Source organism: Drosophila novamexicana, unplaced genomic scaffold, assembly GCF_003285875.2.
Source record: "Drosophila novamexicana strain 15010-1031.04,08,12 unplaced genomic scaffold, DnovRS2.1 tig00004560-arrow-pilon, whole genome shotgun sequence".
NCBI classification, from domain to species: domain Eukaryota; kingdom Metazoa; phylum Arthropoda; class Insecta; order Diptera; family Drosophilidae; genus Drosophila; species Drosophila novamexicana.
This window is the reverse complement of record NW_020825054.1, coordinates 738,523-765,667: the sequence shown is the minus strand read 5'-3', so window position 1 is coordinate 765,667 and position 27,145 is coordinate 738,523. Positions and strand designations below refer to the sequence as shown.

At 41.4% G+C, this 27,145-nt stretch overlaps 3 protein-coding genes across 12 annotated transcripts in view; 2 read left to right on the top strand and 1 right to left on the bottom strand.

The window, feature by feature from the left end:
* LOC115770750 (unconventional myosin-XVIIIa) overlaps positions 1-26,194 on the top strand; it is a 38,551-nt gene extending 12,357 nt beyond the window's left edge. For 2 of the 10 annotated variants that reach the window (XM_030716155.1, XM_030716157.1), the window contains 11 exons: positions 32-942; positions 1,007-1,610; positions 1,678-1,872; positions 15,691-15,825; positions 15,885-16,112; positions 21,067-21,432; positions 21,491-21,769; positions 23,757-24,715; positions 24,784-25,167; positions 25,223-25,381; positions 25,899-26,194. In XM_030716155.1, coding sequence (XP_030572015.1) covers positions 32-942; positions 1,007-1,610; positions 1,678-1,872; positions 15,691-15,825; positions 15,885-16,112; positions 21,067-21,432; positions 21,491-21,769; positions 23,757-24,715; positions 24,784-25,167; positions 25,223-25,381; positions 25,899-26,103 — 4,425 coding nt within the window. In that variant the 3' untranslated portion in view covers positions 26,104-26,194. Of the gene's footprint in view, positions 1-31; positions 943-1,006; positions 1,611-1,677; positions 1,873-8,448; positions 8,593-8,672; positions 8,699-15,690; positions 15,826-15,884; positions 16,113-16,184; positions 16,281-18,461; positions 18,928-18,993; positions 19,785-21,066; positions 21,433-21,490; positions 21,770-23,756; positions 24,716-24,783; positions 25,168-25,222 lie in introns of those variants that run through there. The other 8 variants (XR_004018894.1, XM_030716156.1, XM_030716158.1 and 5 more) reach the window with 8 other exon arrangements.
* Positions 3,944-5,696, bottom strand: LOC115770753 (lipase member H). The gene is made up of 3 exons (XM_030716165.1): positions 5,221-5,696; positions 4,890-5,139; positions 3,944-4,825 (listed from the first exon to the last, which is right to left on the bottom strand). Exons 1-3 carry the CDS (start codon positions 5,258-5,260, stop codon positions 3,982-3,984), a joined length of 1,134 nt encoding a protein of 377 aa, XP_030572025.1. The 5' UTR covers positions 5,261-5,696; the 3' UTR covers positions 3,944-3,981.
* Positions 11,601-13,381, top strand: LOC115770752. The gene has a single exon (XM_030716164.1). It carries the CDS (start codon positions 11,601-11,603, stop codon positions 13,338-13,340), a length of 1,740 nt encoding a protein of 579 aa, XP_030572024.1. The 3' UTR covers positions 13,341-13,381.
* Positions 26,195-27,145: the final 951 nt, after the last annotated feature.

The following is a 27,145-nucleotide window of genomic DNA, read 5'->3' as shown; positions in this document are numbered from 1 at the left end:
CTGCATTGCTCATGCCTCAAAATGGCTACAGGTTCTTTTGCCGGAGCGTCAACGTGCGGGACGCCGGCTGTCGCACGAGCACAGCTTTCATATTATGACGCGACTGTTGGCGGGCGCCGCAGGGCTGCTGCAGAAGGAACTGCACTTGGAGAACATTTCATCTGAAGACAGTCATCCGTTTATATCGCTCTCTCAGCGACTGGAGGATCGCCATCGGGCGGCGAATGACTTTTTGCGTACGGTGCAGGCATTCGAGACACTTAACATTGATGCAAAGGCCGTGCGGGGAATTTGGAGCATACTGGCAGCCATTTATCATCTGGGTATTGCGGGCATTACAAGAATGGGCACCGGCTCAACGGCACGAACTCAGTTTGCCAATCCGACAGCAGCGCGCAAAGCGGCTAGCCTGTTGGGAGTCAATCTGGAGGATTTATCGGCAGCTGCTTTTGGTCTGACGCAGCCCAATGCAACGGGCGGCAGTTTGAGTCCCTCCAAGTCGCCTACCTCAGATGGCGGTCAAGAATGGGCCTGGGAATGCCTAGAAGCGCTCGTCATTGGCCTCTACTCGGAGGCCCTGGCCGCTGTGGTGGCTCTCATTAATCGCCAGATCTGCACATCAGCACATACTATTGCTTCGATTATGCTGATCGATACGCCGGGCTTCCAGAATCCAGCCAGCTGTGGCCAACAGCTGGGCGCCACGCTAGCCGATCTGCGTCACAACTATTTGCAGGAACGCCTGCAAATGCTTTTCCACCACACAACATTGGTAGCGCCACGTGATCGCTATGCCCAAGAGCTGGTGGAGATCGAAATGGATCATGCTTCCGAGTGCCATCCTGGTCCACTAATATCGCTGATTGACAAGGCACCACAGAATCATGTGGTCCGCTCCTCACAACGGGATCTGCGCGAGCACGATCGTCGTGGTTTGCTTTGGTAGGAACTTTTATTAGTATTACTATCTATCTCATTTTAATCAATCTTAATGTTCAATTTGCAGGCTATTGGACGAGGAGGCCATCTATCCCAACTCGAATGATGACACATTCCTAGAGCGTTTGTTCTCTCATTATGGCGATCGTGAGCATCACACGTTGTTGCGCAAATGCGCCGGACAGCGTCAGTTTGTGTTGCATCATCTGCAGGGCACCAACCCGGTGCTGTACGCCGTCGATGGCTGGGTTCGACACAGCCGCGAGCATCCTGGCATACGAAATGCGGTGTCGCTGCTGCAGGACAGCAGCCGGGAGGAGATCAATCGTCTGTACATTGGCTCATTGACGCGTGGCTCCGGTGCCATGGTCTTTTGCGGTTCCTTCGCGGGTCTGGAAGGCACACAGTCATTGCGTCGCGTTTCCAGCATACGCCGCTCCTTCACTACGGCAGGTGTCAAACGCAATTCAATTATGCTGCAGGTGAAGTTCACCGTGGACGGCATCATCGACACGTTACGTCGCACAGGTACCCACTTTGTGCACTGCTATCTGCTGCAGCACAATGCGGGCAAGCATGCCAAGTATACCGCGAATGGCTCACCCAGCTCAGTTTTGGGTCAAGCAGCTACAGAGGAGGAATTGGTCAATGTGCCACTGTTAAGGAGTCAGGTGAGACAACGAGAAGCGATCAATTCTCAAAATGTGTGCTGACGTTTTACTCCATTACTCCTTTCAGCTACGTGGCTCACAAGTCTTGGAGGCAGCTCGCTTGCATCGTTTGGGCTTTCCCGAATCTGTACCATTGCTGGAGTTTGTGCGTCGCTTTGGTCTGTTAGCCGGCGATCTGGCGAGTAACAAAGATATTAGCGTAGAGCAAATACTCGCCGTCAATGAAATGGACGTTGCCAGCTATCGTATCGGACCAAGTCAGGTGAGTTGAATACTAATTACATTATATACCGAAATTCTAGAATTGGCTAATAAACTGGTTTTAAAAATAAGACTCAAACTAGGAAATCCAAAAAGAAAAAAAAGGTGGTGCATATAAAAATAAGGGAAAATGAAATAAAATATAGGTTATTGAAAAGTCAGTTAAAAATGTGATGCCCTTGGGAGATGATAATCGATATTCGGAGAAAAGGCAGAGCTATCGATTTAATAAACTTGATACGAGAACCTATATCGAATTATAATTGGTCCGATAATTATCAGCTCTTAATGGCTTAGACAGGCGAAAATGTTGCTCCCAATAAAATATACATTATTCTTAAGCAAATGTAAATGTTGGGTGGTTATGTTACTCGAGTGACACAAATAGTAGATCTGTGCTATATTTTAATACATTTTTAAATTCAATAAAAAAAATTGGATTGGAGCTTAAAGTAATCGGTTCTCTGTCGACATCTTTGTGGTGCATATGGTGAAATTTGAAACTAACTGATAAAAAATTGATTAAAAAAATGTAGTTTTGCAGCCTTGCACGAAGTTTTGAAAACTCCTTTCTCCTTCGCTATGATGTTTCTAAAAGATTAATTTAATATTTGTGTAGTACAACCTCTTAAAATCCTCTTCTCAATGAGAACGAACTATTAAACCTTTATTTTCCAAACCATTGCGAACAAACAATGATCAATATTAATATACTATTTCAAGTAGTGCCCCTAGGTACAATTAATGTAAGGGTATTTATTACTCGACACACAGATTAAAACTATTTTGTTTGTTTTAATGTTTGTGTCGCTAGTCTTCAACCAATATAAGTAAAATAATAAAATAAGTAATTGGTTCTTGTGATAAAGTGCAAATTTAATTACATACGTGCAGTTTATGGCCCGACAGTTTTTTAATCGAATTAAAACCAGTCTGAGCCGCACTTTTAAATGAACCGAATGAAAACTTCAAATGCATTAAAACGATGTGTGTATATAGTATTTTATTCGTTGCAATTGTGTGTATAGCTCCAAACTGCAATGTTTTGGAATCGCAATAATTATTTGTTTTACCGAAGCAATGGCTAACCAGTTTTTATGTATTATAAGCAAAACTACATTTAAAGAAGGTTAAATAGCTCTAGGCCTAGCTCGTGTTGCATTTGATACTGACGCATTTTGATTTTTAAAATTCTGCACTGAGTTTTCATTGCATGGCTTCAAACTAAAATGTAAAAGAAGTATTGGATATAATATATATATAATAAATAGAAATAAATAAATGTATGCCACATTATCATAATAAGCACCGTAAAGCGTTTTAAGATAATTAACATCGAACTGGAAACAAGGAAATCATAATAGAATTTACTGGTACCATTGAATTTTGCAAATGTGCTAAATACCATACCATAAACGTTTTAATTAATTCTTGTCTAATGTAGATAAAAATGTAAAAGATATACAGTTTTCCATATAATGAAGCTGATCGAATTACAATCGTAGATGTTATAACAAAATGATCAGGATTAGGACTATAGACTCATGTAAATGTGTAAAATACTCATACCATACACGTTTTTGTATCTACTTTCCAAAACGGTTCAATGCACTTGGTTGTAAAAATGCTTTAACAAGAGCTCAGTAGAGCCACGCATAAAACGCAATCTCATTTAAAAAGTAGGGCTTCTATAAAGTAAGAACAACTAGCGTATTTTTTAAAAATACATTTACTTTATTTATCATAAAAGACAGGAAAATAAAATTTTGCTAACAGGAACCCGTTTGTGACTCCCAGGATAGACACCTAAGTTAAGCAGGATGTAACATTTCGATAGCAAGGCACAAATATTCATATGACAGCATTCCAGTTGAATGATTTTCATACAATCTTTGACCAAATTGCAGTTCGAAATTTTAAAACCTGGTCTTGATGCTCACTTTCGGCCCAAAAGGAAGCTTCTGTAAAAATTTCAGCCCACACCATTTCGGCTGAGCGTTAATAACCAATCAGTCTGTTAGTCAGTCGGGACAAACTCCTTTATATATGTAGATGTACACTAAGTTCATAGATTACTTTTTGGTTATTCGCCTCTATTTTTGCGTGCATCTTATAAAAGCCTTCGATACGTTCTTGTGTTCAGAATAGTTGACGGCTTTGGAGGTCGTATGTGAACTAGACCATCGGCAATGCCGAATGGCGGCTGCTCCAATGTGCTGAGGTAATAGACACCCGCTTTGGGCACAGCCGGTTCACCGCCCATATATGCATCGGCGGCACAAGCCACTGCACTGGTGTATTTGCCGTTGATGTTGCAGCCACATGTGGCTGTTAGTATGCTCTGAAGTGAGCTGCAGCGAAGCGCACCAAAGATATTGGGCTGGCGCACAGACTCGGCAAAGTAATAGACGGCCGCAAAATGATCACAGGCAAAGTCAAACTCGGTGGCCGTGGCATTTGGACATTGCGGCTGTCCGCGGCCCCAGTTGGGAAAGATGGCGGCCTGACTGAGTTGATTGCCCTGCGGATTGCCCAGCAGCTTTAGATCTGTGTGTATGGACTCCACATAAATGGCGTCAGTGGGTGCCAGTCGCTCCTCAGGTCCCAGCCTAAGCTGTGTGAGACCCGCTGGATCTAGCGCAAATATGGCGCCCAGGCGTGCGGGTTGCAGCTGTTTGCCAGTCAGGCCGGCTACGTGACTGCCCGCACTGTGGCCCACCAAATAGATGTGCTCGTAGGGCACGCCCGTGTTGTCGTGCAGGAAGCGCAGAAATTTGGCAATACTGGCTGCAATCGATTGCAGTTGCTTGGACACACGATAGTAGTTAATGTCCATTGCCTGGCGGCTCCAGTCCACGATGATGACATTGAAGTTGCCACGCGACAAATAAGCATCCTTGATGGCAGCATTGTAGCAAGTGCTGCTCTTGCCCGTCCAGCCGTGTATGGAGACTCTGTGAATATTCATATTTTGTCAAATCCATATGAGGGATCCGTTATATTTCTCACTTAACCCACCTGACTGGCCACTTGCCGTTGAAATACGAATTCTTTAGCATATTCACATCGCCCGGACGCAGCAGCTGGCGCTCTTGTGGATTAAACGGCGTATAGAGATCATATTGCAAAAGGCTGGCTTGGGATCTGGGCCTTGGCGAATTGGTCAACCTTTTCAGGCTCGTTTGGACCAAGCCCTCTAAAACGGTGCTTATTGAAATTTCGCACTTGCCGCGCTCATAAGCAAACTGCCTTTGACCAGCGGCCACTTCTAAAAGAGCAACAACAGCAATACAAATATATCACAGATTACAGATTACACCTGAAAGAAACACATCACTGGCACACTTACTCCCAGCTGGCAACAGCAGCAACAAACACAACAAGTGCATTTTGAAAGCAATAAATAAAATGAAATAAAATTCAGGTATATTAAGAACCGAATCAAGTTCCAAAACTCGCGACAAAGCGTCAATTAAAAGCCACTTTTATTCAGCACAGCTCACTAAAAAGATCTCACAGCAGCGAATTTTTCTGAGCACGACGATCGACAGCTCCGACGCGTTACAAGTTCTGAGCTAAAGTATTGCAAAATTCTAAACGGACGCTGTGTTAAATACCATTATATATAGTGTTTTATAAAGCTAACAGCGCAGAGCGTGCTGAGGACGACGGCGCAATCGCATGCGCTGGACGTGGACGACGGCGCCGGCCGGCCGGCCTGCCGGCTGGTTGGCTGGTCGTCTGTCGGCGATAGCTCCACAGCTCGGTCACTGTCATGACAAGCGCCCATTTAAGCTGCAAACTTGTTGAGATTGAGCGGTTGCTGCTGCTGCAACAGTAGCAACAGTATGCAGTTAACAACAATTGCAGATACAACTAAGTAAGTGCAAGCAAATACTCGAGCACTTGGGCTGTCATGTTCAATTAGCTGCCAACTGGACCCTAGCCACTTCCGTTGCTTGAGCCTAAGTTATTTTAGACGGCTGTTCATTCTGACTGACGATTTCTTTTTGGCGTTCCAATCCTAAGTTTAGCAGCTCACAATTCACAGCCTAGCATTGGTGTGGGTCAATAGGCTTTCACTGTCTACGGCCAAGGGGAAATGTTGGTTCATTAGCCTGGCTAACGAAATTCATTTATGCGTTGCATAATTATATATATTAACAAGTCTATACATCTATAGATACACGCGTATATTTGACTTTTAAATATGTTTTATTCGGGTTTCTAGTTTTCATCGCCTTACGATTATTAACTTAAGACTTTCTTATGTAAGTTGTCCACATATAATTGGCCAATTATCTGGTCATTTTCAAAATGTTAGGTAATTTGAGTGTGAATTTGAATCATTAGTCATGGTATCCATAACTAATTTTATAAGTGCAAACACAGGTGCAATAGTGTACCTCGATTTCATTAACATATTCTTAATCATGTGTTTAAACATGGTATATTATGAGCATAATTTTTTTTATCAATGGTTCAATCCGAGCATAAATACTTTGCCAGCCTGTCTGGCGCCTTGTTGCTGTAGCACCTTTCAAATACTATCAAGCCGCATTTGAATTTTGGCTGTGTCATGTTTCATACTCAAATTCAAGCCAAGAATGCTGTTAAACGGCCAAACTAAGTAATTATGCATACAAAAACAGATCGTGAACCAAGTCGTTGATCTTTCGCTACGACCTGCTACTAACACTTGCCACTGGCCCGCCTCGCTCAGCAGGGCTTTCAGACACATTTGCGTATAAACTGTGTGAGTTTGGAGAATTGACGTTTCATCACATCTATGGGCTATGAGCTATGAGCACATGTATTTACACTTATTTAAGGTTCAGGTTCAGCAATAATTTCATATCGTTGTTTTCCAAACCATTTAGCGGATCTCTCAGGTCGTAGCATAAGTGTGAGACTTGGTTTCTTTTTACGACAGCGACATTAAAATGTTTGACTTAAACATTTGTCGCTCTTCCTCTTTTACTATTATTGTTGTTAATTTTTATAAACATATAACAGATCGTTCAACTCGTGCGTGCCAAGACATGTGTCGGTTGAGACTTATTACAAAGTTTATTGACAGGATTTACGTATTAAAGCAAATAATGCATGCTTATTACGCGAGATGAAACCTGTACATTATTGATCATATTGTTTTGTTAAGCTGTTTAAAGGCATATTGAATATTTTCGAAAGTGGGTGAGTACTGGGCTTACGGAGTGCACACGCATCTAAAATAAACTTCACCTTAAACTACAATACAAATCAATAAGACCTTGTGCAGTTAACAAGTGTATTCTTTAGCCCAAGTGCACTGTGTCACGCCAGTCGTACAGGGTATCTACTCGTTAATCAGCAGTATGCCTCATACTCTTACAGTGTTTATTCCACAAAGTAAATTAAGAAAACAAGTATACATCTTATGGGAAAGGGCAAAAGATTTATGCATTCTTTTCATTTTTCTGCTAGTTCGAATCACTTGAGACAAAAATAAAGTCCCAGTTCCAAATTAAAAGATAAAATGAATCTTATAAGCCTTGTTCTAGTATCATACAAATCAGTTAACTAAATAAATCTAGGTAAATATTTTTGTAGGCGCATAAATTACTCTTACCTGCTTACCTGCTAATTTGATACTAGTGTTTACAATCTGCTTTGCAATTTATATATTTGTTAATGTAAGTTAATGGTTCCCTTAACAGATTTTTGTAAGAGTTTTTGCCCTATTATTTATTAATTGCAAAATATAAACAAGCGTAGGTAAACCCACAATTATTGATACAAATCAATTTGAAAGTAAAAACACAGCACGCATCACATTTTGAATGAAACTTGCTTTTAATTATGAATAAACTTCCTATTTACGGTTTATCTTACTGGTTTTTAGGCTGTGTTCCTGAAGCTGGAGGCTTTATAAAACTTTGAACCCAATAGTGTATCACATGATAGACTTGAAAGACCAGTTGCATTATTATATTAGTAAACAGCGAATCTGAATCAGATTGGAAAGGCTAATTTGCAAGACAATAGAAATAGACACTCTGATATAAAAAATTCGAGAAATTCCTAAAATTTGTGATGGATTAAGAAAATGTATATGTATTTACTTAAATCACTTTTACTAAATTGCTTTTAATTTTTCTCCCATTATTTATTATTTTGAATGTTTTCTCAAAAAACTATGGAAGCTCGTATATTTTAACATATTCAAAAATGATCTCGTTTTACGAATTAAAAAAAAAAAACAATAAAAAAGTGATTTGTTTAGTTCTGCATATAAATTTCGAATTAAGAATGTTTATATCGAAGTCAACGTTCTTAAAAATCACCAAAAATAAAGTAGACGTTGAGTCATAGACATTTCCTCATTGTGAAATATTTAGCACAATTAAACGAATACTAATTTGCAACAGATTAACACATTTGATACTTATAATTATAGTTTTTAAGTTTCCTTTCTTAGCTTTCACTTTCTATTAAAATTTAACTGTTTGCATTTTTGTTTTTATTTGGTTTCTGAACTGTCGTAAATTGATTCTAAACTGCTGGACATGTGTGTAACTCTCGATGCTTCTTAAAGGTATTACTTACTAGGGCTCTGGCATGCGCTCGGTTGGCTGCTTGGTTGGTTTTTGATTTCCTGTTCTCATGCAACTGTGAATCCCTGCTTAATGCCGGTAGGTGCCTACAAAAACTGATCGCAATAAACTAACTTCTGACGTCACTTGTTGCAAGTCCACTTTTTTTTCTCTTCTTGGGTTTCTGTGCTCTGTTGCGATGACGCTGACAACTTTCACGGTCAAGTTCATCTGTGAAGCTCCCGCCTCCATTGTGGTATAGAATTCCGAGCTACTGTTGTTATGGTGTGTGTCTGTCGTTGGCTTGTCGAGCTATGGGTCCAGCCTCTTGGTCTGATTATGTCTGATGCTCAGTTGGTTTCCACAAATGGAGAACGCTGCAGCGAGGCAGGCAAATTATTTCATCGACGCATAATGTGGCCGGACAAATCCAAAGCCGTGTGCTTATCGAATGGCAATGAGAGTGCCAGATTTAGCAGCTGGCTTGGAGATAGTAACACGAACGGCAATGGCAACGGCAACGGCAACAGCCACAGCGATTATTTTCTAAACATCTTTGTGCAGCTTTGCGGCCAGCGGCATGCGGCAGACGATATTTGGCGTTTGATATTGCTAATCTATGGACTGGGCAGCAGTCTGTGGCTCATCGGACGCAGCGCACGCAGTGTACGTACCATTCCGAAACCAAATTCAATTTCAAATCCAAGTCCGAAACTGTGCCCAACCCAATCCAATCCAGCCGCGTGCGTCGTTTGACTTTCACCAAAAAATGACGTTGCGTTTGTCGAGCTGCGCGACCCGCTGCAACCTGCAGACAACTCGACGATCGCAGACAACAACAACAACAACCACATTTGTCCAATGCACATTAACATTTTTTCCATGCAAACGTTTAAAGTGAAATTTCCCAGCGTTCGCTTTCATTAGAAATGAATCGCGGTTTGTGTTTCTGTGTGCAGCTTATAACTTGCATAATATATGGAAGCGGGTTCTGTCAATGGGGCTTAAGTCCAGTGAAAAAGGTTTTCAAATTGGCTCGAAGCGAGAAAACACGAAAACTTCATTAGCGCTTTGACATGCAAGCGCCTGCCGACCTTTTGGGAAGCAAAAGGGGCGTGAACTTAATCAATTTACGCATTAATCTAAACCGGGCCAATTGGCCCTTTAGGCTAACTCTATGTAAACTTGTTTTCGATTAATTATGAAATAACAATAACCAGGAAGCTGCCTACATGCGTTTCTCAAAGCTGCAGTTCTTTTAATTAGTTACAAGACGTGTTTCTTTTTTAAACCAATTGGAAATTCTGTGAGACTCTTGTTAAGGTGCACAACTGACGTTAAGCTCCGCTCTTGGTCGCTTCCGAGGTGTACGTAATTTGATAAGTGAATGCGGCGAGCAATTTTAATTTGAATAATTAATAATTGACTCCAGTGCCAGTACAGACCGTGGACATTGCAATAAGGAAGAGCCACAAAGTTCTATAAATCATCCACTTGATATCGAATGTGGTTCAGACATTAAGATATCGTACTTCATCACTTTGACAATCGCCACCGACACTGACCATCGCAGCGCTCTTTCCATAAGATTTAGGTGTTTATTACTAAAGAGCTAAAGGCATGAGAATTTCGATTTATGAAATAAGGATAGTGGAATGCAATTCAAAGTGAAAGGATAAACGTAATTGATGATGTACAAAATAAGACAACGGAATAGTTCAAGATTTTAAAACACTTAAAATGGAAATGTCTTATAATTCAGAAAGATGCTCCAAAACTAAAAAGAATAAGTTTGGAGGACAGTTTCGAGCGGTTGTGAAGTTGGGCAAATGAATGGCTAAGGCAGGCCATGTTATTCCCAGGTCTTCGACGGTTCAAGCTTTATTACAATCTCATTGATCTTTTGATGAAAAAAAATGATATTTAAAAATCAAGTAATATTTAAGCCGACGAAAATTGGTTTTTATTAGTTTATGTCTTAGCTTAAAACAGATCTCAAATAAATTGATCTGAAATACAAGATGCATTTTATATAGTTATGTGCAGTTATTGTTCATATTGTAATTAATAATTTATATTAATTAATAATATAATTTAAAATTTTAATTAGAAAAAGTTTAGTTGAATCCATATCTGCTTAAATCAAAGAGTATGAATTTGTTGCTTAAAAAAAGATGTCATATTTAAGATTCTTTGGTGTTAGTTCAAAGTGTTTTCTCGAGTTTCCTGGGCATGCTGTTGACTCAATATAGAGTATAGTCATGCCTGCGCTAGGGCAGTGCAATAACCTTTTTAACTGACCACGGGCAAAGACAGATTCTATAGAACCTGCACATATATCAATATTTGTCATTGTCACGGACGAGCGTTAAAGCATGTGAATATGCTCTATGGGTGATTTAATACCCGCTGAAGTCCAATTGCTGACAATGAAAAGTTCAAATGGAAACATACATGAGATTTTTTACTTTGAGTTATACATAACTGGGATGATTATGATGTTAAAGCTGATGATGATGATGATGATGATGACGATGAGTATGTGTAATTGTTCTAATATCGCTAATGAGGAGAGCATACTATAAATCGAGCATATGACGACTGAACGAAAACAGATTTGTTGGTGCTACTTATTAGCATCGAACCTGCAGCTGCAACACGTTGCATACAGCTAAGATGTCTGGGCCGCCGACATGCCGCCTCACCCCACCATATGGTTAACCATGACCGCCACCAATTACGGTAAGCCGCGACCATGTCCACGGCTCTGTTTGTTGATAAGCCACTTTCGAATGCACAGCGCACTTGGCTATTGACTGTTTTGTTGCTGTTGCTGTTGTTGCTGCTGCTGCTGTTGCTGCTGGTCTGCTGGCTGTTTGGCTGCGTCTGGCGCGGCAAGAAATTCAGTTGCGCCGTTGAGCTCAAAGAGAAAACAACACACGAATTACGCGCCAAGCGCCCAGCAGCTGTGAAAGTGTTGGCACTGCTGTTGGTCAAGTGGCCACAAGCGGCGACCGCCAATCGAAAGGAAATTTCGCAACGACAACAGCAAAAATTATATGCACTTTTACTTGTTGCCAGTCTTTGCATCATCATCATCGTCATCATCATTTGCTATCATCGCCATCAATATCTCACAATAATTATTGTTATTATGTACAAGCACACGGTCAAATCAAAGCTGTCGCAGGTGCGTAGCACACCGCCGTTGCCAGCTGCCACGCCCCATAAACAGGCCCACGGCCTAGGCGCTGGTAAAAAATTCTTCTCGCACATACGTCACAAAATCGAGGATAATTTAACGCCCAAGCTGAGCGGAAAACTCTACTACAAGGGCAGCAAGCACACGCGCTCCATGAGCGCCCTCAGCCTAGTGGACAGCGGCGGCTGTGTGGGCGGCAAGTACACGTCCAAGACGACGACAGCAGCAGCAGCAGCAGCAGATTCGCCGACTTGTGCAACAGTCAGTGGCAATCCGCTGCTGACGTTGAGTAGCAGCGTTTGCAGCTATGTGGACAGCGATGAGGAAAGTCACATGAGCCTGAATCTGACACAGCAATCCCTCGAAGATGAGATCTTTGCGGAGCTGGAGAAGGTCGCACACGATGAGAGTAAACTGAACGAGGTGCTGCAGAGCTTCGATCAAATATTGCAGGAGTATCCACCAGTGGAGGACCTAGATTTGCAGCTGGAAAAGACATTGCCGCTGACGCTAACGTTGCCACCGCCGCCAGCTGAGTTCAGTGATCGCCAGCTGCTATCGAAATCACATAGTACGCTGAGCATGGCATCGAGCAGGCGACAGATCTACCAGACACCCGAATTGGCCAACTCGATGCTGTTGCGCCGCAGCGACTCCAGCGCGAAACAACGCTACAATTCTCTGTGCGACATCAGACAGTTAAGCGGCAGCCGCATACCCATATCCAAGCACTCTAGTCTGCGTTGCCTGGAAAAGACCAATGTCATGAACAAACCGCAGCAAACACAGCCACAACAGCAGCCAAAGCAGCAACGCACCAGATCCATGCTGACACTTAGCAGTCGCAACTGCAGCAGAGCCAATGCGGCAGCCAAAATGAAGCCGCTGCCGGCGCCACCAGGGTCTGTTGTGCCGCCCAAGCGGACCAACTCAACGCTGGAGCGTCGCCAGTTGGCGACCAAGCCGCCCAGACGTGCCAATTCGACATTGAAAGCGGCGGCCAACCGATCACCGAATGCGCACAGCGATGAGCTGTTGGTCAAGTGCCTGGCCAAGGGTCATGACCTGCTGCGTCAAGTGGAGAGCCTAAATGCCGGCAAACCACGGCCCAGTCGCGGCGTGAGTAAGGAGCACACGCAGTTGCTGCGACAAAAAAAGAAACAGCAGCTACAAAAGCTGCACTACGCCAACGAGGAGAAAGTGGGCAAACCCAAGCTAGAATCGTGCAAGATAATACCTCCCAAGCTGGGCGAGACCTCCGATAAAAATCAAGAGCTGCTGGTCAAAGTGGTGCAACAGCAGCAGCCGCCGCCGCAACATAAGCCAATAAAAGCTGTTGAACATAACTCAAACTCTGACTCGGATGACTCGGGTCACATAAGCAACACTGTGTTGTCATCGGCATCCAACTCCACCAGCAATTCAACTGGCAGTCTGTGCGAGTCTGAGGGCGAGGGCGAAGGCGATGTTGAAACAGAGCCGGCCAAAAGCTGCTGCAAGCCCAACAAAATTGCTCAGCTATTGCAAAAGTTTGAGGCCAGGTCGAAATGCCAAACGGATTGCAACCATATGATGCCAACGATGACGACGACTACGACCAAAGTGGCGCAGGTGCGGGCGGTGCGCTGCATACAAACACAGGTGGAGATCTACCCCACCTATATGAAAGAGGTAACTATGCAGCTGCACTAGCTAGCGACTCCCCAGCAAAGGCCCTACCATAACTTAACCACTCTATACGCTCCGGCTTTATCTATTAGTTACAAATATTTCTTAACTATTAACTGGAATAAATATTGTTACGAAAAAAAAACAAACAAACCTCTTTGCCGCTTATCTTCTGTTCTATATTTATATTTTATATTATTTAACACCTGGTTTTGGCTACTTGTTGCTTTTGTTTTTCGTAGTTTTTTTTTAGTGGTGGCCTCTTGTCCCGCCTCACCTCAGTCGTAAAACTCGCACATACACACCCATTTTCCCGGCTAGTCGCAATTTCACATTGGTTTACTTTCATTTTTGATCTACGTGCGCTGCATAATTTAAAATTTTGAAATAGTTTCTCGAAAAACGTCGCAAATTCAGCGAAACACCGTTGACACACCCCGCAAAGGTGCGTCCAATCCCAAGCAAAATCCAAAGACTTTCAGCTAACTAATTTGTAGTCTCAATGGAGGCTCGCGACTTTGGCTCGATTGCATTTGTTTGTAGAGAGTCGGGCTGCCTAATGGAATTGACGCTTTTGTTTATTTTTAATTTTCTATTTAGTGGTGAATTTTTATACCCTGTACCCCATGAAAATGGGTAATAACGGGTATAGTGGTGTTGTGCAAATCTTGTAAGAACCAGAAGAAAGGTTTTTTGATCCCATAACGTGTCTATATACTTGGTAGGTAACAATGATCAGATTGATCTGTCCGTATGCATGATTGAGCCAGTATCAAATTTCATTTCAAATTTGTTGTTTTTTGAATTATCGATAACTCGACCGAAATCGATTAAGATCGATCTAAAAAGATGTTATATGTTAAGGTTTTTGTGTAGTATAAACAATTCGGAGAAATGTTTAAGAATGTTATTTTTTTTATTGATGTGATGATATTATGTATATATATAAAGTACGAATGTTTGTAACGGTAGTTTTGGACTAGTTACAGGGTATCTGCGAGGCCGGCATTATTAACGAAAGCCCTCGTACTGGTTTTGTTCAATTTTTTATTACGTTCCTACCTTTCTGCATAGGTGTGCAAATTGGTGAGCTGTGCTCTTGTCCAGCTTCTTGCCTCTGCTGCTGTCAGCCACCTTGAACACCTTAACCTACACTTCCTTGAATTGATTAAATTTTGCTTTATTTGTAAGCGCAGCTGCTCTCAAACTCCACATACAATATTGTGACTATTTGAGCTTAGGATGGGGCTACTTCACTTTATGTATAAGTCTGTCAGCGGAAATCCATTTTTATATTCTGTATTTTGCCATTTTCTACTGCAAGTCTAATTAGGGTATAAATTGGATTTCTGTTCATGAATGTTTTTTGATATTATTGTTTTATGCATAAGCAATAGAGAAATTTGCAGCTGTCAACATCTGAAAAAAATTGATTATTTTCATCTAATGCCAAGTTGAATAAAACTCTTGCATTTCGTATTAATGTCAATCTATGGAGACTTTTCGGCTGCTTATGACAATACTAAAGGCACTTGAGTTTTTGAAAAAACTTAACTTAATTGCTTAAAATCTGTTAATAAACATAATTTTCTGTTTAACGAAAATGTTTGTTAGAAAGTTTGAGTTTTGATAGAGTTTATCTATAAAAATTAATTATTTGCAAAAATCATTAAACATATTTCAGAAATTATCTAAATATCGTTAAATTATTCGATTGATCGAAATATGATTGAAATATTTCTATATATTGTATTTAACTTATAAGAAAATATCATTAAATCATAAATTTATTTGGAAGTTCCTCACAAAATCAATTAATTTGATTCTTTTATTATATTTAGTAGGGTGGGTTACACATGATTACAAATAGGCTGTAAATATTTTTAATATGATATAATACAATATGCACAAAAATCTGAGTACATTTACAAGATGCAATAAGATAGATACACAAAATGTGGCATACAGGCGTCAAGTACCGAATCCATATATAGGATTTTTTTTGCTTTGATATGCGAATATCAAGGGTATATCTTTTATTTATTTTGTTTAAAATTGTGGTCTACATGTGGTTGTCAAGTAAGTTTATATGTATATGAATATAAACTCCATGTCCAATTAAGCTATAGAAATAATGCAAGAATAGCACAAGAATAAAACACCAATAAGAAATTTCATGAAAACAACAGACATTAAGAGAGAGGGGCATTTCTATATCGACTTTATGAAGTGCTAGATATCTTCTAAAGCACATAGTTTTACATAGTTTTTAAGATCAAGGATTTAGATTTTATTTACCAAAAAAAAAAATGTAATTTCAATTCAATAATTTCAATTCTTATTTTCGTACCATATACTTCTAATCATATTTCAGATACTTTTCCGTTCCGGTGTGCTCAATGAGCTGGAGGCCAAACGCGATGTGTTGCTTTCGGATCGCATTATACAGTTGCAGGCGTATTGTCGTGGCTATTTGGCACGCAAAAAGATGTCACAACGGCGTATTCAGGTGAGTTAAATCCCCCCAGGAGATTCCAATAAGCCTGGTCTACCATCTTGGCCTTACAGGAGCTGGCGGTGCGTTGCATTCAACGCAATGTGAAGGCCTTTTTGGCTGTGCGCGACTGGCCCTGGTGGCGTCTGTTGGTTCGTGTGACGCCTCTGCTCAATGTGCATCGCACCGAGGAGCAGCTGAAGATCGCTAACGAGGAGTTGCTCATGCTGCGCGCCAAGCTGGAGAAGATCGAATACGATCGCAGCGAAGTCAAGAACGAGAATCAAAAATTGGAAGCCAAGGTAAGCTATTTTTCTACCCATATCTCAGACAAGGCAAGACTTTGCTTCTAGTCTTTAATTAAAATTGCGCAGCCGGAGATGACATGACATGTGGCTGCTGCCCACGTTAGTTGAAATGACAACTATCTGGGGCGCCAAGATTTGGCTAGTCTTGTGGTGCAAACAGTTTGCAGAGTGATGCTTTATGTTCCGCTCGCTGTTGCTATGAATGATGTGTGTATAAATGCAGATATTTGTATTTATGTTTAGTTGCTGCACAGTGGAACTAGTTTTTGTAAAACTCATATAATTTATATTAATTAAACATTTTTGTAATTTATATTATCTGCTTTCTAATGAAAATTAAAAACAGATTTTAAGTTAGCCTCTGTTCAATTGATTTAATATCTGGGGCTCTTTGTATACCCTATTTTCACTGACAGGTCGACATTGATGTATGGCTTTTGCTCTATTTAAAATGAAAATATTTAAACAATTTTCTTTATTTTAAATGACAACAAAATGTACAGCTATGCACAGCCTAACCGTTGCAAGTGAAATGCTGGTTTTTTTTTTTAATCCTTAGCCAATTTGTCATTTTTTTTTTTTGCCAAAATATAAATGGTATACTTCATTTACTTAATATTGAAGAACATTTTTTATATATATAAATGAAGTAATATATATATATTTTGCATATTATTATATGGTGTAGGCTCAGTGCGTGAACCTAGTTTTTCAGATCCAAACAATTTTATAAACCATGTTTCTGTCCAGGTTTCGTATCGCCTTTGTTCGGTTACTGGTTTGGTTCATAGTAACTAATCCATTGGAGTTCAAACTTTTTGATTCTGTTCCATTTAATTATAATAATATCGTTCCAATAAAGAGCAGAAATTCGAACATAAATTATACAACGATGATATAACATGCTTAAAGTGCAACTAACCCATTGAAAATATAATGATAAGAATGGCCTATCTATCTTAAATAGACAAGGCAGCTGCTTTCGAACTATGTGTTACCATTTGCTTAGTAGTCAAAAGAAACCAAACAGAACGAAAGAAGCAACACGAACAAATATGTCAGTCGAAAATTAAAACATATAATTTGTAACCATATATTAAAGAAATTGTTTTGTTAAACATTTTTTTAGATAATGGCTGACCTTTTTAATTAAAATATTAATATCAAATTGCATCAAGGTCAAGCTTTTATAAATAAAATTAAATTGTAAGTATTGTAATTGTTATAATGTTTACGTTAAGCGTTTGAATGCTTTAATGCCATTGAAAACATCGTCTGGATTGTATTTGACCAATAGAATTTTCGCAATGAGTGCATTTCTGTGATATATACGATTGAGTTAAGACTGCGATCTGGCGATATTTCCGCCTCTTGTTTGGTTTATTGTAAAATATAAATAGCTTCTGGGCAATGCGTGAGTCCATTGAACACTGACTGGGGATACGTATTTATGTAAAAGCACGCATGTTTATGTATATGTATATTGGTGTATCTCTGCACTTAAGAATAGCGAGTTGTATATGTATTTTTAAATGCTGAGAAAAATCATTAATAATACTTTATTGTGCTGCTGTGTACTCGTGTTGCAACTTCGATCCACATGCTGGTCATTCATTTATATAAACGTTGAGCAAATCAACAGTTGTCTCGACTTATTAAATACATTTGTACATGTAAACATATATATTTATAAGTATATATATTCGAGATTATGTCAATACCGAGGCGGCCCATGTTGCAATTCTTTTGCCAGACGCTCTCGGGCTTTCTCTCACTCTCAGACTGTGAAGAGCAGTTTGCCAAAAAGCAGCTGCCCGGCGAGCTTTTCTGGTCACGCATCGCAACTGGCCGCCATTCCCAAAGAGATTCACTTAGTTGCTGAGCAAACGTCGCGACGCGAACGCCGGAGGCGCCCAACACCGTGTACCGTGCCGTGTCGCGAGATCCGTATCCGAATTCGTATGCAAATCTGAGTCCGAATCCGATACGTTTGCGTGCGTGTGTGCGATAGAAAAATCGGTGCCAAAAGAAAAGCAAGAAAGGGGGATAAGAAACGAAGCATATTGGCAATTTGATGCTGAAGCCAAAATAAATAGCATTTTCGCGATAAATTTAAATTTTTGCTTGCAAGCGATCTCAAGTTTTTGACAGCACGTAAAACCACACAAACCTACCCCCAGAACCGAAATACACAACCAAATCACAAAACGATTTAAAAACGAACTCAAAACGAATTTAACGAATTGGCTCTACAAATCCAGATTCAACCAAAACGAAAACTAAAACACAATTAAGCTCACTAACCCACTACTGGTTATTTCACCCCCTGCTCCTGATTAACACGCATCCAACCCGCAAGCTAGCCCTCCTTCCTATCCCCCAATGGCACCGCTGGCGCCTGTTGATGCAGCACTTGCTGACAGTGCTGACATTGCAGCTCCGCCAGCTGCCAAAGATGAATCTAAAAACGAATTAGAGTGTGAACCAGAGCAGGAGAAGGACACTTTTATGGCACGCGTATTGGCCGCCATGAATGGTATTACGAGAAACAATAACAACAGCAGCGGCAGCGGCAGTGGCTCCTCGCTGGGCACACTAAAGCCACCCAAGCCGCCCAGCAGCCAGGCACGCAAACAGCTGCGTCTGCTGCCCAAGCAGCGCGAACAGAGTCCCGTCCATGTGCTGACCAATGGACACAGCAACACCAATACACGCAACACACACCACACCAACCACAACCACAACAGCTACACGGCACGTGCCACAAGCCACAGCAGCAGCTCGCAGTCGCTTTCAACGTCCGGACTGGGTAATTACCAGACTAAGGACACTGAAAGCCACTACGAGATCTCGCTGAAACTGCCTCTTTCAACAGGCTCAGGCTCAGGCACGGCAACAGGCACAGGGGCATCTGGAGATGCTGCCATGGATCGATTGCGCCTGCTGACTCGCTCGCCCAGTCCAGCTTATTCAATTTCCTCACGCTGCTCGACACAGTCAAGTGTTTCGCGCACATCGCGCCTGGAAACGCCGCCGCGTCGCGTATTTCCGCAGAGTTACACGAAGGGCAGTGGCTTGGATCCGTATGAGATGCGTCAGCTGGAGAGTTCACCAGTGGTGTTTGATGCGAATCTGTCGTTTGTTCTGGGTTGCCAACGGCAACCGGTGCATCAGACGCTGCGTCCGACGCCCTCGTTCGAGGATCCGCGCACCTCCTCCGCCTACCTAAGCGAGAAGATACAAAACTTTCTCAAGCGCACCGACCACGTGCAGGAGGAATGGACAGCCATGGGACGGCGCACGCGACGCCACAACAGTAGCAGCAGCAATGCCAGCGCCACAAATGGAGTTGGGGGCGGTTACAGCAGTCGCTGCAGCACGCCCAGCGGCAGCTCGGTGTACTATGATGATTACGATACCATCTCGTTGATTGAGCGACAGCGCGAACGCAACAGCATGGAACGCTGCGGCTCGGTGGGGCGCACACGTTCCGCCCAAAACATATTGACCAAGGCGTTTCAGCTATCCAAACAGCTGCCGCACACGCCAACGTCGCGTGGCAACTCCGTGGCCAGAGAATCATCGTTGCCCACCACTGCGATGAATGGAGATGATGACGATGACGATCGCACCATACGTGAGGAGGATGACAATCAGCTGGATGAGGTAGTTGCTGCTGTTAACCTTGAGCTTGTCGGTCTTTTGATTTCTTATTTAATTCTCTATGTGCATGTGTGGGCAGTTGACATCATTTCGAATAATGACTCCGATCTGGCCATGTCTTGTCAGTTCTTGAGCACATTAATATAAATGATTCTTAAGTAAACATATGGTTGAAAAATTCCAATTCCATGCAACAACGCCGGCGCTGACATTGACTGCGGCATCCTCCGACATCGACGTCGAGGTGTTGCTAAAGTTAGCGTTTCACTTCAGATACTCGGGTCGATCTATTTCTGGATAACAACAAAATAATGCGTGAATCACGCCGCATGAATTCTAGAGGGACTTGGCGAGGGAATATTCCATAGATTCGTTTCTTGTTTTTAGAGGATGACATGATTATTGAATAAAATTTATTAGTACTTAAAAATGTTCTGATGCATATTTACGTTTGAAGACCGTATTTCACTGATCGAATCAAAAGATATAGATTGCATATATATGGTAGATACATATTGTCGCCTTTGTAACTAGACGGCGAAAAAACATTTTGTTATGAATTTTTTGTCTATTCTTGCGCCCTTAAATAAAAATTCACCTAGATTAAAATTAATATCCAATAGCACCTTTCTCCAGCTCTTTTACCTTTTACAAGTTTCTTATAGCTTAATAATAATGTACGCTCTCCAAGATTTTCTTCTACCCGCAAATAGTTTTTAAAAAAATTATTCAAAAGTCCCAATATTTTACTGAAATTCACCTAAACAATATTGTTTACCCCTTTTTTTATTTTTACCCTTATATATATGCATATGTATATATAACATTTATTTATATTATGAATATTTCAAAATTTAAAAATATTTAGAACCTTTTTTGAAAGTGATAAAAATTTTTATTAAATTAATAATTAATTTCTTGCCTTTTAAGGAAATTAAAATTGAAATTTTATCTTATCACTTTTAAGCTTCTTATTATGTTGTACTCAAAATTAATACAATTAATTTTTCTTTAAGAACTTTTTAATTTTTCCATTGACAATCTGTGGGTCGAGGTCATTTGCGCAACGCCTCTATTGCTCAACTTAGCATGCCGATAGGATAAATAAATATGTATTCCAACTGTTTATAAATATGCCATAGAAATGAGTTCAATATGAAACACGTAAAACAAAGATTTTTCACGCGAATTTCTGACGAACATTAGGAACTTTTGGCAAACTAATACGATTTTGCACATAGTAATGCCAAATTGTTTGATTTCCCTTCACGCTTCTCATTTGCAGTTATCCGAGCTGACCGTGGATCTGGCAGAGGAGCGTTCCACGGCGCATATTGCCACCGAGCGTCTGGAGGCGGAGACTGCTGAACGGCTGAAGCTGGAAAAGGAGCTCGGGGAGCATCAGACCAAGGTGAAGAACCTACAGGAGATGAGCGAGAAGCTGGAAATGGAGCTAATATGCGCAAAATCCGACTTGAATGGCATCTCTGAGGATGAGGACGTCGAGCACGAAGAGGGCAGCGGTGGTGTTTACAAACTGAAGTACGAGCGCGTAGCCAGGGAACTGGAGTTCACCAAGCGGCGACTGCAGACACAGCATGAGCATGATCTGGAACAGCTGGTCGGGCTCAAAAAGCAATTGGAGAAAAAGGTGTGTTGTCTGAACACTAGCTCGAAGTAACTTGATCTGAGCTTTCCCACATTCGCAGCTATCCGATGCCTACGAGGAAGTTGAGGAACAACGTCAGGTTGTGGGCCAATGGAAACGCAAGGCACAAAAGATGACTAACGAGATGAATGATTTGCGCATGCTGCTCGAGGAGCAAAATGCACGCAACAATTTGCTGGAGAAGAAGCAGCGCAAATTCGATGCCGAGTGTCAGTCCCTGCAGGATGCATCGCGCCAGGAGCGTCAGGCCAAAGAGCGCTACGGACGCGAAAAAGATGTTCTCCAAGCTGAGAAATTTACGCTCGAGCAAACGCTGGCGGTGAGTAAGACGAAACAGATATATAATACATATATACATGTTTAATGTATACAAAAGTAGCAAAATAGTACAGGCGAGACTCGAAAATTAGAGCATTGTTATTTTCTTCAAGAGTTACTTTTATTTGGGAAATATTTTTTGTTATTCTTGTATGCATTGCATTTTAAACTTATTGATAAGTAAAGAAATTAATATTCAGAAATGCAAGAAAAAACATACGAATATAATATATATCTATAGAGGTTACAATAACCAAGCAAACACTGTACGCGGACATGCTCTATTAGTGAAATCACGACAAGCAGAAACTTTGTGTTGCTCAGCGAAGTGGACAACCAAACACCTGGTTAATTGAGCAACAATTATCTATTACAATATCAGTCCAATTTAATTCGTAATTTAAATTGAGCTCAAAATTCCAATTAATGATTCACTTTCGATATTGCACACAACGTGAATCATATACATCACACAAAATAATGGCCTTGATTTGTTCCCTAGTTCACGCTTCCATCTCTAGTTGCGCAAGCAACATAAATGTTGCCAACATATGTTGCTAAGCAGTTGACAATGTTGCAGAACGCTTAGCACGCTTCTGGCTAGAAAAAAATCGCTGAAAGAGGCCAAACAAAAAATAATAGGCAACATTTGGTGCTCGAGAGCAGGACAGAATGAAAACTCAGGCAGGCAAGCAAACAAATCGGTTTTATAATCAGCTCCGGCAACAACAAGTGGCAGTGCCAGTTTCAGTGGCAGTGGCACATTCAACATTTTGCGGCAGATACAGATATATGCAGTATCTGAAGACCTACCTCTTTGAAAACTCGTTCGGCTTGTTTACCCACGCCGCTGGCCGACTGTCTGCCCGACTGACTGACAAACCATCTGCGTGTATACAATGGCAATTTTCAACTACCTGCCCACACCATATGCATGCAACTTGCTACACGCTCCACGCAACATACTCCCTGCCACATGCTCTTTCTTGTGTATTCTAAGAAGGTTTTCCTTAGATGCGCTCAGTTGAGTGCGATTCGAGTTCAGCTGAGTGGTTTTTGTTGATACCCTAGAAGAGGGTATTTCCATTTGCCACGAAAAGCGAAACACATAAAAGCAGGCCCCTACGAACCCATAATATGTTCTTGTCGTCGGATAGAACCACTATCTCATATAGCTGCCTTGTTTTTTAATATATTGTGGCCAAACATGGCTCTGTTCATGTTCCACACATATTTGTCAAATTTTGTCAACATCAGTGGACTTCTAAATCATATATCTTCAGAGGACAAATTAATCGAAAGAGCTTATCAAGATATCTTGTCATACCTTGAGAGCTATAATGCTCACTTTCTAATTTGGTGGACAATTTTTAAAGAAGAGTAGAAAACTACTATATCAATATCGAAAGTCTTATGTCCGCAAGGGTATTTAATCTTCGCTTTGGCAAAGATAGCGACTCGTTCTGGTTTTTCTTTTGTGGGTTCTCATGTTTTTATCGGCCTGTACTGAGGCAGTTTGCGTCACAAGTTTCTGTCTCTGCTCTTTGTGACTTTCTTCAGCGACGATCGCTGGCGATGACTGTGGTCGGGTCAGTGGTTGTATGGACGTCGAGGCGCGATAACTGGAGTACGTGCATACAGACAAACGCACATCTAAGGGAAACGACCAGTTCCACGAAAAAATAATAAAAAAACAACAACAATTATAATAATTATTATAATCATAATAAGTAGAATTTCGACTCGGGCCGCGTGATAACTGGCCGGACAGAGCTGTGCCCCGATTTTTTTTGTTTTTATATCCAATTCCATATCCATATGTGAAACAATTTACTCAGTGCTCGCTCAAGTACAGCCATGAGTATCAGCGCCACATGTGCAACTCGGTTGATAAAAGTACGTGCATTTGGTGGAACCGGGGCGGGTCGAAGCTATCGAGCGGCTTTCTCTGGTTTTTATCGGATTTGTAATTGATATTGTACTTGTAGGATACGCGTCTGGATCTAGAGCTAAAAGAGGAAAAGCTGGCCTCGCTGCAGCGTGAGCTGGAGGAGATGACCTTTGGCGGTGGCACTGAGGAGGAGTTTGCGCAGCTTCGACGCTCCAAGAACGAAACCGAGAGGCGCGCCAAGGAACAGGAGGAGGAGCTCGACGAAATGGCTGGGCAAATACAGCTGCTGGAACAGGCCAAGCTGCGTCTGGAGATGACCCTAGAGACAATGCGTAAAGAGGCACGTCGTGAGTCACAGCAGCGGGACGAGGAGCTGGAGGAGGTGCGTGGCAATGGCTACAAGAAGATCAAGGCGCTCGAATGTCAGCTGGAAACAGAACATGAGGAGCGCACGCTGCTGCTACGCGAAAAGCACGAGCTGGAGCGACGCCTCTCCTCAATGGAGGATCGCGATCGTGTGGATCGTGATGCCGAGGAAGCGCTTAATCAAAAGCTGCGTCGCGACTTGCGCAAGTACAAGGCGCTACTGAAGGATGCTCAGACGCAGCTGGAGCGACTCAAAGCGGATACGCCTGGCAAAACACTTATCCGGCAGCTGCGCAATCAGCTGGAGGATGCGGAATCTGCGCGCACTTTGGCCATGAAGGCGCGCCAGACAGCCGAAGCGGAGCTGGCCGAGGTGCAAGCCATGTTTGAGGAGTCGCATAGGGCGCGCAACGATGCCGAGGAACGGGCCAATGCGGCGCATCGCGATCGCGCCGAACTGCAGGCGCAGATCGAGGAGAACGAGGAGGAGTTGGGCGAGCTAATGAAGAAGTACAGCGCCACCGTTAAGCAGCTAAATGCAGAGCAAGTCAACGTATCCGAAACAGAATTCAAGCTCACTGAACTCGAAGCTGAGCGCAACAATCTCAAAGAGCAGGTGGCTGAACTGCAGCACAGACTCGATAATGTGGAGAACCTGGGTGATCCCTCCATTGCTGTCATGTCCAAGCGGTGAGTTGATAAACAGTTCTAATAAAAGAAATAGTTTCTTATGATTTCACATTTTATATTTTACACAGTTTGGAAATGCGCACAAAGGAACTGGAGTCACGTCTGGAACTGGAGCAGGCGACACGTGCACGTCTCGAAGTGCAGGTGAGCCGGCATAAGGAAGCGCTGGAGAAGCTGCAAAACGAAGTAACCCAGTCAAAGCTGCGTGAAATGCAGTCACAGGATGTGCTCAAAAAATCTCAAAAGAGTTTGCGTGACATGCGCGAGGAATATCATTCGCTCTCCAGCCGTGAACAAGAGTCTCTGACGCGTCGTAAGGATCTGGAAAAGAAAATGGAGGTTATGGAATCAGAGGGCACGGCGCTAAAGAACGACTTGCGCTTGGCGTTGCAACGCATTGCGGATCTGCAGCAGGCCATGGAGGAGGAGGGAGAGGAGGAGCTTAGCGAGAGGTAAACACGTATATATGCTCAGTAAGGAGCTAAACTAATCGGTTTATATTTGCAGCGAGGAGAGCATCAGCTCTGTGGGCTCCATTAGCGATTTGGAAGAGCGACTGCGACCCGTGCATGTCAAACGCAGCTCACAGCACTCATTAAACGGCCCCACCATCCCACCCAGCACCACACGCACGCTGATCTGCGAAAAGGACGACAACAGCCCTAGGTACGCTGATAACGAAGTCAACTCAAACAGCAGGCAGCACAAGCACTAAGCACCGTAGTCGCATTAGCTCGATAATACCTATATATGCATATGTATAACTATCACTAGTTAGCTAGCTAGCTACTTAGCTTATAAGGTCTGTTTTTGCCGGCTTATCTAATTAACATAATTACTTCATACATGCAAACTACAAACTACAAACCATGCCAACCACACATCCGAAACTGACCCAAAAAATCAACAAAACAAACGCCGCCTCCCGCCATCAACCAAATGCCAAACGAAATTGAAAAAAAAAAAAAACTAAAAAACAAAACAAACTCATAAAAACAAAAAACATAAACTAATATGCTTTGTAAATATGTTTATGCAAAAAAAAAAAAAAACAAAAACACATCCCGCCTTCCAAAATGCCTATCCAAAAACAACAACAAACAATGCGCCCCCCTCTCTTGGTGTGCGTGCGTATGTGCGTGTGTGTGTGTGCGTGTAAATCATTAGCTTTTTCTTATTGTAGAATAACAGTGACGTCGCCGTCGTCGCCACACATACATAAACTGGCACTGGCGGCTAAAGCCATACCGGACCAAAAACCGGACACGACATCTGCAGCATCCGCAGCTAAGAAAACAACAACAACAACAACAGCAGCAACAACAAGCGCAGCAGCAGCAACAATAGCAACAAAGATCCTGCAAAATGGACTAGAAACCGCTGGCTAAATACCCTAGAAACATCTCTATGCACTGGAGCTGCAGCTGTACGTGTTTCTTATCCCTCTCTCTCTCTCTCTCTCTCTCTTCTCTCTCCTTCTATGTAATATTAATTAGTTTTGTTTTTTTATTTTTATTTGATTACTGTTTAGTTCAATATGTTTAACTATTTATTATTGAAATATAGCTACATATATATAAATATATATAAATATAATAAACACAATATGTAATGCAGTTTCCATTCGTATGGAATCGTAGTTAATTTAATTTGCGCGACAGTCCCTATAAACAAGAACAAAAGTGATTAACATGTTTTATCCTTCTCGAAAAGAAACACTAACGTTTGATATTTAAAAATGAAATATAAAAAACACCTATAGCATATAATCCATTTTCCTATAGCCAACTTAAATGAAATTAGTTAAACGCGTTTCAAAATCATAGACAAGTATGCATAATATGCGAAATAATAAACGTTTTACTAAACTAAATTCAATACTTAATACATTTATATAAACAAATATCAACAGGCCTATGATCAATATTTTACATACAGCTCTCATGACAAATGCATCCGATAGTCAAGAAACATTAGCAACATTTTTCACATAAATCATCAAGAATCAAGAATATTATATATTCGTAAACAAAACATTTGCAAAATTAAATTAATCAGAAAAATACACATAATAAAATATAAAAAACAAACAAAATTTGAAAATAACAAATAAACATATTGTTATAAAAGCCAAGATTTTTATTTGTATGGGTTTCGTTGAAATGGAATGGTATGCTTTAAGGTTGCGGAATCACATTTTTTTTACGAAAATAAATAATTATTTTTTCGATTTTTTTTTCGATAAATTTGCATAGGATTTTGTGAACAACCTTTGCACAATAGTAGTGGGAGTAGATGTAGGAATTATCCTTTTGTTTTAAAGACTATAACTAAAAGCTCGAACTTAATTCTTTTCATTGTCAAAATGGATTTATTTTATAACGAGAGAGTAAGGATATCTTCAGCATGTTAAAGATTTTATGCCCTGTA

Bases quoted from the DNA above. Each gene is read 5' to 3' on its own strand.
- LOC115770753 (XM_030716165.1), bottom strand. From the start codon at position 5,260: ATGCACTTGTTGTGTTTGTTGCTGCTGTTGCCAGCTGGGA. The intron at 5,140-5,220 runs GTAAGTGTGCCA...TTGCTCTTTTAG, and splicing joins GCTGCTGTTGCCAGCTGGGA to AAGTGGCCGCTGGTCAAAGG. The intron at 4,826-4,889 runs GTGGGTTAAGTG...GAATATTCACAG, and splicing joins AACGGCAAGTGGCCAGTCAG to AGTCTCCATACACGGCTGGA.
- LOC115770752 (XM_030716164.1), top strand. From the start codon at position 11,601: ATGTACAAGCACACGGTCAAATCAAAGCTGTCGCAGGTGCGTAGCACA.